General features: G+C 39.6%; 1 protein-coding gene across 2 annotated transcripts; it reads left to right on the forward strand.

Annotated features, from left to right (window-relative positions):
- Positions 1–4643: 4643 nt before the first annotated feature.
- Positions 4644–15290, forward strand: lrrc32 (leucine rich repeat containing 32). Of its 2 annotated transcripts, none has more exons than XM_085798270.1 (3): positions 4644–4772; positions 8240–8333; positions 11214–15290. In XM_085798270.1, exons 2-3 carry the CDS (start codon positions 8244–8246, stop codon positions 13077–13079), a joined length of 1956 nt encoding a protein of 651 aa, XP_085654396.1. In that variant the 5' UTR covers positions 4644–4772; positions 8240–8243; the 3' UTR covers positions 13080–15290. The 2 variants fall into 2 exon arrangements, with proteins under 2 accessions (XP_085654396.1, XP_085654395.1); XM_085798269.1 differs by lacking the exon at positions 4644–4772 and adding an exon at positions 6174–6337.
- The last annotated feature ends 293 nt before the right edge of the window (positions 15291–15583 follow it).

Below are 15583 nucleotides of genomic sequence, written 5' to 3' on the forward strand. Positions count from 1 at the left end.
TAATTACAACAAGTAATCAAAGCGTTGGCAAAACGGGACAGAAAACCACTGCCGAGTGAGAGGACGTTCCTGTAAAGTTCCTGCTCCTTCGTGGAAAGAGACTATTCCTTCACATGTGAAGTTCACATATTGATATATTGGTCAGACTAACATCACCACTTCATTTATCAATCTCTTCTGCTGTAAATAGCAACTTGAGTGACTAACGAAAAATATGTAAAATATTCTACTAAACTAAACTGTTACATACTGTTACATATTGGTGGTTAACTACGGTGGCCCGACACAAACGTGCTACAAATTAAGAAAACGTCTTCATCAGCCAGGCTAAAAACTAATGCTAAGCTAACAGAACATATTTGCAATAACATCTGAATTATTGTGATACTGATGGTATAATAAACCAAACAAACTCCTTATTTTCAAACGACACAAACATGTAGCTGTTTTTAGAACCTCTGAGGTCAAGAGGCACTGAACTCAAGTCCACTCTGGTCTGCCACTTCCTTCCAGATGCACTTCCTTTTGTGTTGTGAGGTTTTGCAGCTCATGTATTGTCTAATTGATGAAGTTGTGTTCTGAATTACCAGAGGGTCGGTGACTCAGTGGGTTAAGCTTTCAGGCCCAAACACAGCGGCTGTGATGGTGAGGAAATTTATATCTATTTATCTATCACGGTTCAGTCTAGACTGACAGACGCCACAACATGTGAAGTACTGACAAGGTTATCATGACAGTCTGAGCTCACTCCTCATCTCTGCTTGAGGCCATAATCAGTGCAGTGTCCAAATCTAAACTCATGTCCCAACACTTAAAACACCTTCCGACCCACAGCTGGTGCAACAGTGAGCTGATGCCATGGTGGGAGGGGGGGTGGCACTTCCATTCACAGGGGCGATTTTAACGTAGGGTTAGCTTCCACACCGCCTTCACTAACTTTGCATGCAGTTGTGAGAACATCTACGAGCTGAACTCGGTACTCGTCGAAACTAGTCGTGAAGCAGAATGAAAAAAGCGTCTGATGTCGTGTTACTGTGAATGCTTCAGTTGTCCCGGCATGTTGTTAAGGTACCTTTCTAAAGACACTGCCTCCCTGTGGTCTTCACCTCTGTTGAACATGTTCGTTTTCTGTCTTTTTATTTGTTTTTAGCTAATTAGACTGTATTGTAATACAGATGGCCGCAAGTGCTGAGATTTTTCTTTTCCAAGTGCGATTTCAAAGGTGATTAATGCCTGTGCAGTTTATTTTTCTGATGCATATTAAAACAAAATGTTCAACTGAGGTGAAACACGTCCTCCTAAATGCTAAATACACTGTTTGCATGCAATTTACTAACGTAACACTCATTATTATGAAAATATCCATCCTTTTTTCATCTTATGAATTATGTAAAGCTCTTTTTCCTTTCAAAATAATGGGCCAAATATCTAATATCATCAGTTATATTAGGTAAGTTCTTTTCAGATGCTTTTAAAGCTTTAACATGCATTCCACATTTGTATAGATTTTTTTTTTTGGAGCATTTACAAGCCAAATGTTATTGTTTTGTTAATGGTTTGATTACCTATGAGAATTATATTTGTGTCGCTACCAGTCTTACAAAAAAAAACACCTTCAGCTTCAGCGAATGCAGTAATTTTTCATGATGACCAGTATTTGTATATATTTCTTGCTCATGTAAGATATAGTGCTGTTTACTGTAACTCATTCCAGTGTGCTATGGCTGTGGGTGTCTTTCCTGAGAAGGAAAGTAGTTTGCTGTAGAGGTCTAGACAGTTGGCTGGCGGCACGCCTCATGTTTTCTCTCTTTTTTTTAGTCTTAATTATCTGTCACCAGACGTTTGCATCATATCCGGTGCCTGCAGGAACCTGTCGAGCCCCTCGGTTCAAAATGATGCAAATTAAACTTTCTTTAGTCAACAGGAAAAAAAAACAAACACTAAATAAATGTGACACTTCCTGAGCTTCTTGAACATTTTGAACAAAGTACATCATAATATACAAATCCAAACAAGATGGAGTCCATGTTACATAGACCGTCTGAGGTCACAGCTGCTGCATCAACACACAACTCTCACATTTATTTGATCATTCAAGTTTAAAGGAGGTAAAGTAAATCCACTGTAACTCTCTGATTCAGATTCTGAAGGTCAAATACACGACAGACAAACAGGAAGATCTCACTTAAGTTTTGCTGCTTTTTTTCCCCTACATAAAAATAAAAGTAATTTAGATTTAGACGTTTTGTATAGTTGTATTTGAAAAAACTTAAACAAAATGTCTTTGTATAGCCAAAACAGTTTACAACGCTTCAACATTTTGTATTCATAGGAGAATACAGTAAAAAGACTACAAAGAGATAAAACAGACTTCCATGTTAATTTGTGCTTGTAATCTGAATTTACCAAAAAACAGAAAGTAAAGATATTAAATGACCTCAGAGTTACAGTAAATTAACAAATCAACAAAGAAAAACAAAAAAAAAGAATTTCCCTACATGTTCTCATGCAGTTTTAATGTTATTAAACAAGAATGTGAACAAGCTGACGTCAATAATTGTTCAATGTCACATCATTTAAGCCATAATTATGAGCAGCCAAGCAGGAAGAAAACATCACGTCAGTGTTTGACTTGTCATTCCCAGTCGGGAGTTTTGGGACTTTCTGATGTTGATGTTATCTCCGAGTGCCGACGTGTGGGAAAGATGAATGCCATGATGGACATTTACTTTACAATTAAATCCAATGGTCAATAATCAGTTCCGTTATATTTATTGGCTGCTTGAATCATGACACTACAAAAGAAGCTAAAGCTAATTGAGTTGATCCGTTCTCAGGTTTGAGTTTACAGTCATTTTCTCAGTTGCTAAAGAAAGTTTCAGTTTAGTCCATTTTGACTTGACTGTGGCTTCGACACCTGACCTTCCAGTTCCTGGCATGCTATCGTCCTCCATGTTTTTTCTATCTTTGTCTTTTCTGTTGGATCATGTTTGTTATTTTATTAGTTAGCATGTATTTCAGTGTATTCACCAAAACAAAAGAAGAAAAAAGAAGAAGAAAACAACCTGTATGATATGGACAAACCTTTACTGCTGGTCGCTTCGCTCCTGTCTGTGACTTGTTGCCGTGTTTAGTGCTGTTGTAGAAATCGTGTTGTAATCTATAAATTATGAAAGATTTCCAGTCCGACCGAGCTTCACACGCAGTGTTTGGTGTGATGTTGGAGTCTTAGAAGTCGGTTGCGGTGTTCACTCCGCTCATGATGAGTCTTAGTGTTTGTTTGTTTTTTTTGTTTTCTTTTGTTTTCTTTTGTTTTTGTTTTTTTGGATGGTAAATAGTTGTGTGTTATTTGAGAATTGTTTGGTATGTTATGTTGTAAAATCTGCACTATGTCTTGCATATCAAAGACAACAAAAATGCCCTGTGATGTTTGTTTTTGTTCTGGTTCATCTCTGAATGACCTTGGCCTCTGTTTAACGTCCTTAAAACTGGAATGTTGTACATTTAGTGCCTTTTTACATTTCATCAGCTAACTTGAACATCCGCTCAAAAATAGAAAAGATAAGATTCATTTATTTTCCTTTTATTGTATGTATTTTTTTATACACATAATATCGCCTCTGTATCCACTGTTCAAATTTTATATAAAACCTATTCCTGGCCAATTATCCGTGTGTCTGTGTGTTCTGATGTTTTAATAACTTCATATACAAAGCTGTTTTTCTTCCCATTGAATAATGTAACGTAGTTGTCACAATTGTATTTTGCATGGTCAAATAATCAAAGAAGCCCTTTGTTATCAAACAGTCTTTGTAAAAACAAGGACAAAAATGCCCTTGCCAAAATGAAACACAGGATGCAGTGGTGGGTAAAGCACTTGGGTAATTTACTTTAGTAAAAGTAAAAATGCTACAAAGCCAAAATACCCCAAAGGAAAAGGTCCTGCATTCACTTAAAAGTAAATCAGTATTTGTTAACTAAATGTAGCTTTTTATTATACAAATATGCCACTTTCAAATGTAGTGAAGTAGAGCATAAACCAACACGGAAACAAAACACTCAAGTTCCTAATATTTGTACTTGTTAACAAGCAGAGCATCAGTAAATGTGATTTTTATTTTCTTCCCACTACTTGAATTTGAAGGTGTAGCAAAGAGCGGAAGTATAAAGCAGCATGAAATGTAAATGTTAATATGAAGCACAGGTTCCTGAGCTTCCACCACTGCATCCATATAAATAAACACAGAGAGGCAGTGATGTAAATTACTGGAAACAGCTGCACAAACAGCTGCACTGACTGTAAGTGAGCAGCAGGAGGCAGCGTAGATCTGAGGATGAGAGGAACATCAGCCTCACGCCTCTTCTCCTCCTCCTCCCTTGTTGAAATACTGATTAATGCATTGGAATAACATCCCACTGATCTCACTGTTTCCCTCCAGTTAAAAAAAAAAAAATCTATGCAGATAAAATACACACACATTCACACACTTAGTGCTGAAGTTGAGCTGCACTGAAAAGAAAACAGAGCCCGGGAATCCCGGTCAAAACAAAAGGGGGCAATCCCCCTTTCACATCATGTGGTGTGCTTTGTAATATGAGGCGTTGAGGTGTGTGTGTGTGTGTGTGTGTGTGTGTGTGTAGGTGTGTGTGTGTGTGAGAAAGAGAGAGAGAGAGAGAGAGAGAACATGACACCATTGATAAAACATATTGAGGGATGAAACGATGGTGAATGTGAAACTAAAATGAACAAGACGCTGGAGACAAGAGACCAGGTAAGTCATCTTTGTATCTATCAACTTGATTATTTAGAATATTATTAATCTTCTGTCACTTATTTTTTAATCTATTGACACTTAAGCACATTAACTCAAGTACAGTATAGTTTTGCAGTCCTTCTGTATTTGACAATTTTCTAATCCAATGATTAAATTAAACATTATGTATCAAGTACTAATTCATTCTTGGTGACAATATTTTAACAAAGTTACAACTCAGCCCTTTTCTTGAGCTTTCGACCCTGTCACTTAGTCTTCATCACTTGGGACAATTTGTCTGGTTGTCATGGAGACAGGTCGTTTGACTCAGGATCAGTAGCTTTTCTGGTTTGCATCCACAGAGCCTTGTGTTTGGTCTTAACTTGTAAATGTCAGACATCTCAGTCTTCTTCCCAGATGTTACCAGAGCTTTCGGCCATATTAGATATAGATGGACAATTGTCTTCATCTCCACTGCAAGCTGATTCTATAGATAATCATCTATAGACATTTACATAGTAGGTTCAATAGATAATCGTCTATAGATTTTTATATTCCTTCCAAAGATATTAATCTATTGACATTAACTGTATAGATTCTATGAATAATAGTCTATGGATACAGTATTTAGATCCTATTGATAATAGTCTATAGATGATGATGTTAATAAAATTAAAGTCCTCCTGCCTCATGTCAGTGTCGTCAAACATCACTTGTAGTTTCACACACCAGTCGAGATGTTCACACACAGACACTTGTCGTTTACAGCTGGTTGTGTGTGTGTGTGTGTGTTAACTGGTCACTTACTCATTAGAGTTACAGTGGTGTTTGTTTACAGTGTGGCCGACCAGAGGAAAGCCGCATGACGGTCCAGCCTCACTCCCACAGTCTTGAAAAGGATGTGTGAATTTTCAACACACCCACATTGTCTCCGATGGGCGGGCGGCTTCTCTCCGAATCCATCAATAATAACGGCTGCTGACATTTTTTCTGTTCTCTATGGGTGGAGATGTGGAGAATCCAAACATTGTCTCTTTTCACAAAATGCCTCCATAAAAGGCTGTTTTTTCCATTGTAAAAACTCCCAGACTCAAAGATACAAATACATAGATGGAGAACTGAGCATGTTCTGAACTTTTTTACCCTTGAGATCAAAGATATTGAAATAACCCAAATTCCAAATGGAGAGTGGTCTGTGAGAGAACATTTCAACTATTTCTAAAGAAATCATCCAACTTCAGGATTAAAAGCGGGGGAAGTTTGGAGTTTAGGGGTGGTGTGGGTGGTTGGGTGGGTGGGTGGGGGTGTACTGGACGTCCCAATCCCTTATAAGGCATTTCCCACAGAGCTGTGGGAGGGGGGAAGAGGGCCGAGCGGTGCAGGATATTCTCACAGGATGTGATGGCTGGACAGCAGCCGGAGCAGAGCGATGTGGAGAGGATAGAGTCAGCTGAGGGGAGCCTGTGACCTCGTCTGGGTGCTATCTGCTATCTGGGTGTGTGCATGCGTGTGTGTGTGTGCTGAGGATGTGAGATCAAGACGATCAGGAGACACTACCACACTAGTCATCAGCTGAGAGTGAGGTAAATGTTCAGCTTTACCATAAGTCTTTATGCTTCATGGGTTGTTGTTGTTGTTGTTGTGTGGTTTTGTGTGTTGAGCCTCTGGGCTGGAGGGTTGGAGCAGATGCTGCAGAGCTGGAAGAACTATGTCAAACAACAGCAATATATATTCAATAACAAGTAAAAACTCTGCAGCTTTAGTTAAGTTTTACTTTGCAGGGGAGACTGAACTTATAAAACATGATATCAGTCATAACTGTGTTGCACAGTTGTAACTGTGTTTCTACCAGTGGTTGTAAACACAAAATGAATCTGACTGAAAAGGAAAAAAACAGAAAATAAGCTGTTTGGAGGTTAGAAAAATATGCAAAGCTGTGAAATTCTGAGTGAAACTACATGCTCCATACGCAAATGATTTTTATTTTGTTGATCACACAATCTTTTAAAAACAAGCCTGTAGAGCCTGACACTGCCAAAATAAAGTTTTTCTGTTTAGTGCAGCTGAGTATTGAGGCAAAAAAGCAGAAAGCAAACATGTTAAAGTAACAGTGTCCTCCCTAGATTCATACTGATGCATCAGACTTTCAGTAGCACGTTCCTGTGGGAGACAGAGTTTGTCTTAATGACTCAATATAAACTTCAGTTGTTTAGTCCTGAGGTTCCCAACAGAGGGGTTGGGGCCCACCGAAGGGCCACTAAACAAATGTGAGCGGTCATCAGATGATTAACGGGAGATAAGTTAAGAAAAAATCTTTTCTCAAACCTGGACTTTATCACAAAATATTGGATATATTACAGTAGTTTGGCACAGCTATTCAAGTCAAACATCTGGGTCTGGCATCTGAAACGTAATCAGGATTATCACATGTTTTTCATGTAAAATCATGAATCTGCAAAGTAGCTACAGCTGTTAAACACACGTAGCGGTGAAAAATATCCAACATTAACCTCTTGAAACCTGAATATGAGCTCAAGCGTTGAACTTTCTGGCGGCTGATGAATAACCACTGTGTTTTATCAGATTGTAAATGTTTAAATGTTTTGCGAGTGAAGCTGCAGTAATCATTACTCAGCCTTAAAACAGCAGAGTCACCTCAACAAAACTGTCTGATTCTCAAGTCGCTTGTGGCACAAAAATTAGTTTTGCACTTAGTCACTTTGTTTTTTGTTAATTATGACAAATCCAAATGATTTCCAGAGGCATGGCACAGATGTTTGTGTTTTCTGCAGCTGCTCAGAGCTGGCATATAGTCACCAGAGAGCAAGAGAAGACGTCAGTGTGTGGGTTTAGTGAATATTTAAATGCTCTGAATTAAAGATTTGTCATTTTAACTCAGTGTTGATGTTATGAAGACTTGTTGCTCTTGTACGTCATTATTTCATGTTAATTGTCTCCTCTCTTTCACCTAAATTTCCACATGTTTATGAGCCTCGTGGGGTATTTACCATTACTGTGATACTAATTACTCCCACATTGTCTGCATGTCTGTGTTGTTTTTGTTCTGTTCTGCGCTGATCAGTTTTAGGTTTCCGCAAAATAACAAGACACAAATCTTAAGTCTCATTATAACGATGACTCACTGATACTGACAAACACATCTTCTTTTTTTTCTGTTTCCAAACAATAACGCATAGCACTGAATTGATCCATTTACCCAGAACCCAGTGTGCTTAGTCATCCCCTCTCAGTCTTACCAGTTCTGCAGCTGTATATACTCCTGCACACGAATAACAAAAAGCCCCTTTTTGCGCTCTACAACAGGGCATAGATAGTTGTCGAAGGTCAGCATGTCACATAGTAGGTAGGGCTTATTCCTCTTCCTTCCTTTTTTTTTTTTTTTTTTTTGCCGTATCACCTCACAGCATGTTTCCTGAATTCATGAGCCTCTAACTTGTGTGATCTGGACTTTCTCTGTGCTGCAGCACCATGGCCGCCGTCCAGCTGCTCTTCCCACTGTTGGTCAGCTGCGTGGTGGCATCCGCAAGTCCTTCCAGACACCTCCCTCCATGCCAAGTTGTAAGTAAACCCTGACACACACACACACACACACACACACACACACACACACACACACACAAGCATTGATACTAAATTCAGGTTTTATTCAGAGTTGCGTCTTCTCCTCTGCACATTCCTCGGATCTCCAGTTAAATAAATACAGACATGAGACACTTCCATCAGGTGCTTGAGGTATTTTCCAATTCACTATAGGCAGATGGTTTATTTGAGCATGTCTAGTGTATTAGTTTTAGCTCTTGAACCATGCTGCTAACAGACCTACAAGCTTTAATATGTGGACAGTGAAACATTATTTAGGAACACTGGAGGTTTTTTTTTTGCTTTTCTTCTTCTTTTGGGAAATACATTACGTACATTGCATAGTCACTTGTCAATCAGCTTTTACTTGGAACTGAATCATGATTCAGTTTTGAATGATGGTGCAAACTGGCTGCAGAGGTTTCTGTTGTAGTTATGTAACAAACTGGAAATGTAACGTCCATCCATTCCTGTGTGCTGGAGGATTTTTTTTTTTTTTTTTTCAAAATTATCCCATGAAACACAAGCAAATGTGAAAAAGAGCCTCTGGCTAACAGTGTCCACAGACCCAGCCGGTTGTTGTGAATCTGTAAAACACTTGCACATCTGATCCATTAAACTTCAACAAAACCAACACATGGAAGATGAATTAAAATGAAAGAAATTGTATTAAACAACCTCTCACTCTGTTTCATGTGATCTTTTTTAAAAATAGCCTGACACTGAAACTGAAGGTGCGTCATCTTTCTTTGATGTGGTAGCTGCTGTTGCTATAAATATCCACCCATCAATCACAGTTTCACTCTTGGAATCAGCTTTGTGTGGGTGGAGGCGTATGTGGACAATACATAATGAATTTGGTTGTCCGTGCTTGTATTAGAATTGAATATTATGAGTGCAAATGGTGATTCAAATTGTTACATATAAATATTTTAGGAGAGCTGTACTGAACTAGGTGGAGGGATGGGACATGATTGGAAAGGAAGCCGATTCATTTTAGGGGAGATCTGGATCATACTGTTCTCTGAATTTGACTTTCCTGTTTTCTGGTGAGGTCTGGTGTATGTTATTTGACATTGGCCTCGGCGGAGGTTGGTGCTCTCTAAGCATGCCTTTAATTTCCTAATAAAACATTCCCATGCCTGGACAGGACACTGAAAGAGTTATGGTCTCTGTAAACAGTCTTACTTCCAGATCTGTACGTGAACTGCTCCCATGTTGATTTCAGTTGGTGACAAAAAAATCCACTGCTTTTGCTCTGCAGTCCAAATTGAGAGAGTACCTTCCACTGATATTTGCCTCTGTTAGAATCAGAAACCAGAAAGTCACATAAGGAGTTTACAAAGGGAAATGAGAGGATACAGATGGGGTGTGACATACTACAACACAGGCTTCTGGGGTTAAGGTGGCAACATCCTCTGGACCCTGTTGACCTTTCATTGCTTGTCGTCCCATTGTTCATTTCCTGTCATTTCTCTGTTGTCCGTCACCTTGGCTAATAAAGGTATAAAACATCCAATAATATCAAATGCAATCAGAAGGAGAAACAACAGCTGCAGTTGAGCCACAGATAAAGTGAGTCTTCTAGTGTTACTGTACACTTCAATAGAAGTTTCACTACATTAAAAACACAGTTAAATGAAAAGACACTGCAGAGGAAACACTAAGCGAGAGTACAGTGAAAGTAACTTCCATAAAAAAAGAAAAGAAAATCATGTTATACTGACGTCCACTATATCCACTATGAGTAATAATTAAAATCATAATCACACAAAGTCTTATCAGTACAAAATTGTACTGATAAGACTTTAACTTTCGAGAATTGTCTTTATTTGTTGAATTGCTTGAGCCTCATGTAGCCTTCAGCTGAACTCAAGGACTTTTTTTGTTTTCCACCATTTTTGGAGCAAGAGTCAGCAGAGGTCCAGTCTAGAAATGACAAATGACCAGCAACAGGTCATGTGAGCATTGTTTCACCCTTCAACTCTCAGATTAGGGTTTTCCTGTTTATTTCGTTCCTTGTAGCTACTTGTTTCAGTCGCACTATGACTAAACCACTACACACATGAATCACATGTTGCACCACACTAAGATGTAGGCTCGGATCGCCACCATTCTCAGTAATGTGAGAATCCACAGTCCACACAGGTCATGAAGGCATCACTGATAACAGCTCCATTACTTAGCAAAGTCACAAAGGAGAAGGCCGTCTTCCTTCTGATGATTTTCGCGCATGAGTCGTTCCTCTGCATCTCGTAACAGATGCAAGATGTTTTACCCTCCAGTACTTCTTGAATAAATGAACGTGTTTGTTTTCAGCTGGCTTGTAAGCAGCAAGGAATGCCACTTTCAGCAAATATGCCAAGAGGCCAAATATACACAAGCCTCTGAGAGAAAGCTGAGCACAGAGACAGTTTTACGAGCTGTTTAGGACAAGGGGGGTGGTCTCATACCCATGTGGCTTCAATTATAAACTACACTTAATAAGTTAAATATTTGAATCTGTTGAGGGGAAAGGGGGAGAGGATGATGGAAACTTTGGGCTGGTGATAAAGGTGGGAGGTGTAACTGGAAAATCTGTCGTTGAAAAGATTTACCCAGGTTGACGAACTTCAGTAGAATGAGAGTTGACTTTTTTGATAAATTCAGAGAGAGCAAGCCTTTGTGAAAGGTTTTTTGTTATCAGAAAGACTCACCATCATAAACTTTAGACTGCTGTCCTCCTGCCAAGAGCATACTGTAGATACACTGGCTCATAAATCAGCCCAATTTAAACATTCGGTCTGTGTTGTGTCAGGGTCAGGCGATCCTGGCAGAAGGCCGACATAATCAGACTTGTGTGTTTGTCTTTGTTCATAGGTCCAGATGGATGTGTTCTGCAGCGACCTGAGCCTCAGAAGTGCACCGCACAACCTTCCCCATGGCGTCCACATGCTGGATCTTTCTCGTAACCAGGTGCAGAACCTCACCCAGGAAACCCTGGCGTACCACACCGGCTTCCATCATCTGAACCTTCACTCGAATAAGATCCACTTCATCCAGCCGGGCCTCTTCAAAGACATGACTGATCTACGGGTTCTGGATCTGTCTAGGAATCACCTGAATGTTTTCGCCCTTTCCAGAATCAACATCGGGCCTCTCACAGCTGTGGAGTCACTTGATCTCTCCAGCAATGGGCTGTACACAGGGATGTCAGACTACTTCCTGGCTGATTCTCCATCACTGGCGAACCTTTCTCTGAACAGCAACAGCATCACCAAAATAGCACAGAATGCTTTCAGCGGCTCCTCGTCTTTGAAAAAAATCAATCTCCACAACAACGTCATCTTGGAGATTGAGGATGGAGCTTTTGACTCCTTGCGTAATCTGACTGAGCTCGATTTGTCCAAGAATTCAATCACGTGCATCACAGACTTCAATCTCTACAATTTAAAAGTGCTCAATCTCAGCAAGAACAGCATGGAGCTGTTCAAAAGCATGAGCTCAGCTCAGTCATATGAACTTATCTATCTTGATCTGAGTGAAAACAAAATGCCTTACTTCCCACTTCTGCCCAGACAGAATGTCCTTGAATACCTGGATGTTTCAAGAAACCATCTTCAGAGCATCAATGTCTCAGGAAGCTCTGAAAGACGGCCATTTTTAAATTTAACCCGCCTCAGATACTTGGACATGAGTTACAATCAACTCAAAGCCATACCAGAGTCCTTTTTCTGCTTCATGGGATCACTTGAGGTTCTAAATGTAAGTAATAACTGTATTGGTTCATTTTCTATCTCAAACAAAGGCCTTCTTCCCAAAGTGAAGATTATCAATCTCAGCTACAATTCACTGCAGAGTCTCACATTTGGGGAAAACACTCTGCAATCACTGGAGAAGCTTTTCTTACAAGGAAACGACCTCACCACCCTGGACCATCAAATATTTCAAAGGCTTCCAAGAATCCGATACCTGCAGCTGCAGCAGAACAACCTGAAAGTCTGCACCACGGAGCAAAACCAGCATGAACCAGCGCTGATGGACCACCAGGAACCCCCTGACTGTGTGTCCTTTAGGTCCATTCAGAGCTTGCGCTTCCTGTACCTCACTGAAAATAACCTGCAGACCCTGCCTGCGAATGCATTCATCAACACTCCTCTGAAGTTACTGGACTTGTCCCTGAACCCAGGCTTGGACATGGACAAAGACTCCCTCTCTGGTCTCGAGCACTCCCTGGTTCACCTCCTCCTGAGGGAAAACAACATTTCAAGGCTGAACTCTGATCTGTCCTTGCTGACAAGTCTCAGACACGTAGACTTGTCCACCAACCAGTTGACCTCTCTACCTATGTGGAACAAAGAGTCCTCCATTGAGTCATTAAACCTGCGGAACAACAACTTGGTCACGCTGGAGTACAGCACCATTGCCGCTCTGGAGCACTCTCTAAAAACCCTCTACATGGGCTCCAACCCTTTAAACTGCTGCAGCAACCTTGGCTTCCTCCAAATGTTGCAGCGCTCAGCTGTGGTCGTTCCCGACATCGAGACCGTGACCTGCGTTCACAATGACTTTTCAAAGCCAGTCAACATCGAGAAGTTGACGGAGGGAATGTGCCAAGGCTCAGAAACCCCACTGTATGTTATTATAGCCTTATTAGCATTGTTAGCTGTAATGACCACACTGGGGCTGCTATTTAAATATTGCCACTCAAGGAGACCAAAGGGCAACAGAAGTTTTAGGGCATAACATGAAGGATTTATATTTGCTTGGTGGTTTCTACCTGAAACATGAATGTAGTGTCTGTGGTTGATTTGGGTTTAGCATCTTTCTCACCGGAGTGAACGAATCCAGATTTCAGCAATGTGGATGATGCTGAGTTGGGTAAGCCCAAAGGCAACCACCATGGCTCACTGATAGGCAGAGACACCTGTCAATCAAACAAACACGTGCCTTACTATCCTCAATAATGCAAAGGCTCTGAAGAAGAAGTGAAATGGACTAAAGCTATTGAAACCAGAACTTCTTGTGGAAACTATATTCACCTTGTTTCTCTAAAGAGAAGTTTGGACTTTTTGGATGGATGTGTAAATGTCAGAGTCTCGTGCAGAATCTTGTGGCTTTATGGTGGCGTCAGACAGAATGCAAATATTATAAATAAATATTGTAATCTACTGTTTCAATATACAAAGACAAGAGGAGGGAGACAGGGGATATCAGAAACAACGGGGGTTTCTGGTGACTTCAGACATCAGTAAAACAGAATAAACAAACACTGTGTCCAGTGATCAAAGTCAAGTATCAGAGTCAAAGGGGGGTAAAAATTAGTTTTGCTTTCTGTCTGAAAACACCACAATGATCACGTTCCATGCTTGGTTTCGATATCAAGCCACTTGCTGCACATCAGTTTATTGAATGTAAGGGGGAAATCTGCCGTAAAACACCTCATCACTGTAGACCATTTCCTCCGGCATCAACCTAAATGAATTGTTATTTTCTCACTCTTGATTTTATTTGTCCCTGGAGGACAATAGGTTTAGTTAATAGGAATAGTCTGAGCTTTTTTGGAAAGATTTTTTTTTGCTGCAAGTTAGACAAAAAGATCAAGATGAAGATTGGTACCACGTTTGTATTATAAATACCAAGTTAAAGCCAGCGGCCAGTTAGCTCTGCTTAGCGCACTAAGGCTGGAAACATAGCGATACAGACAGTCCAGGTTTCAGAAGTAACAAAATCCCTGTTAAAAGAAAACAAGTTGTGGTTTAAAGGGTGGAGGGGTCATGTGTCTGTCTGCTTGTTGGCCACATGCAGTGACTCCAGGAAGCTGTAAACAACATATAAACTGTTAATGCTTTAACATTAAATGTTGAACTTCATGGTTGCCACCTTAACTCCAGGACACTATTGCTAAGAGACATGTAGAGACTGTGTGAATTTTGGGTGAACTCACCCTTTTAAGGAAGCATGATCTAGAGTTAATTGGTATAAAAAGTGAGATAAATGTGATGATAGCCCACGGACTGAGCCTGGCTAGCTGTTTCCAGTCTTTGTGCTAAGCAAAGTTAAGTGGTATCTTCAGATTGAACTAATTCTCAGCAAGAAATAACATATAAGTATGTTTTCAATTACTCCTTAAAGAGTTGAATGAAACAAAATAAGTCAGATGAAGATAAAACTGACAGAAGGAAGTGGATAGCAGATCAGAGGTGTGTGTGGGGTTCAGATAACTAACAGTGCAAGATTATCTGAGTGGAAATTTCCTTTAAGCTAAAATCGAAGTACACAACACTATGAAAGGTCTTGAAACAAAATGCTCTTTATTCGTGGATGATGAAGTGTGATCAGAAAATGAAGAGTGGGAGTCATCTGAGATGACGCCGCAGAGTTTTTTTTTTTTTTAAAGCAGTACAAACTGTCCTCTACCCTTCATGTAGTTTGCACTTTATGTTTCCCTTTGTGACTGTACCATGTTTTTGACACTAAGAAATGAATACTGCTGCAAATGCAAGCAGACCAAATGTTGATATAATTTATTATTATTTCTTTTTTTTTTTTACTATAGAGACTAAGCTGGACATTGTAAACATTATGTTTTCTGTACTGATCCCAGGCCTTTTATACTCCCCCAGTGGACACAGTATTGATGAATTTGACATGAAGATGTTAAAAGTCAAAAGCTGTGATGTGACTCTGATATATAAGTACAATATACAGATTGTATTGTTTTATCATAAACAGATGAATATGAACTCCAGCGCTGTATTGTAGTGGCCTACACTGGGATCCACAGTTTCATATGGTTTTAATGTGCCTGATTCTAAAACTATTCTTTTATATTGATATTAATATTATTTTTGTTATCTGCAACTCAATTGAACTTCAATTTGTAACATTTCACACCCTGTGAGCAATATTTTGTACCAAATGAAAAAAAAATCTACACGTAAACACTGTGTGAGAAATGTATTTATTTGTTATTTATTCTCTTCCTCCGTCCGTGTCCTATTTATTCAATATATCATTTGAATCACTTTCTGATAATGAACCATTTATCATGGTGTATGAGCTGTAAACCATGGCTATTTTAATTGCCATTAATAGTAAGTCGTCAAAAGTCATTAGGTAATGGTTTGTAGTCATAAAACATTAACAGCAGCAGCTGTCAGGTTTCCAGGAGAATCCTCCTCCATAGCTGGTTTGACCGCTGAGCTGCAAGACAAACCTTATTCATAAGCAACTCTTGAACATTTACA

This window comes from Trachurus japonicus, chromosome 14 (assembly GCF_045865225.1).
Source record: "Trachurus japonicus isolate A0001 chromosome 14, Traja_1.0".
In the NCBI taxonomy this organism is placed as follows: Eukaryota; Metazoa; Chordata; class Actinopteri; order Carangiformes; family Carangidae; genus Trachurus; species Trachurus japonicus.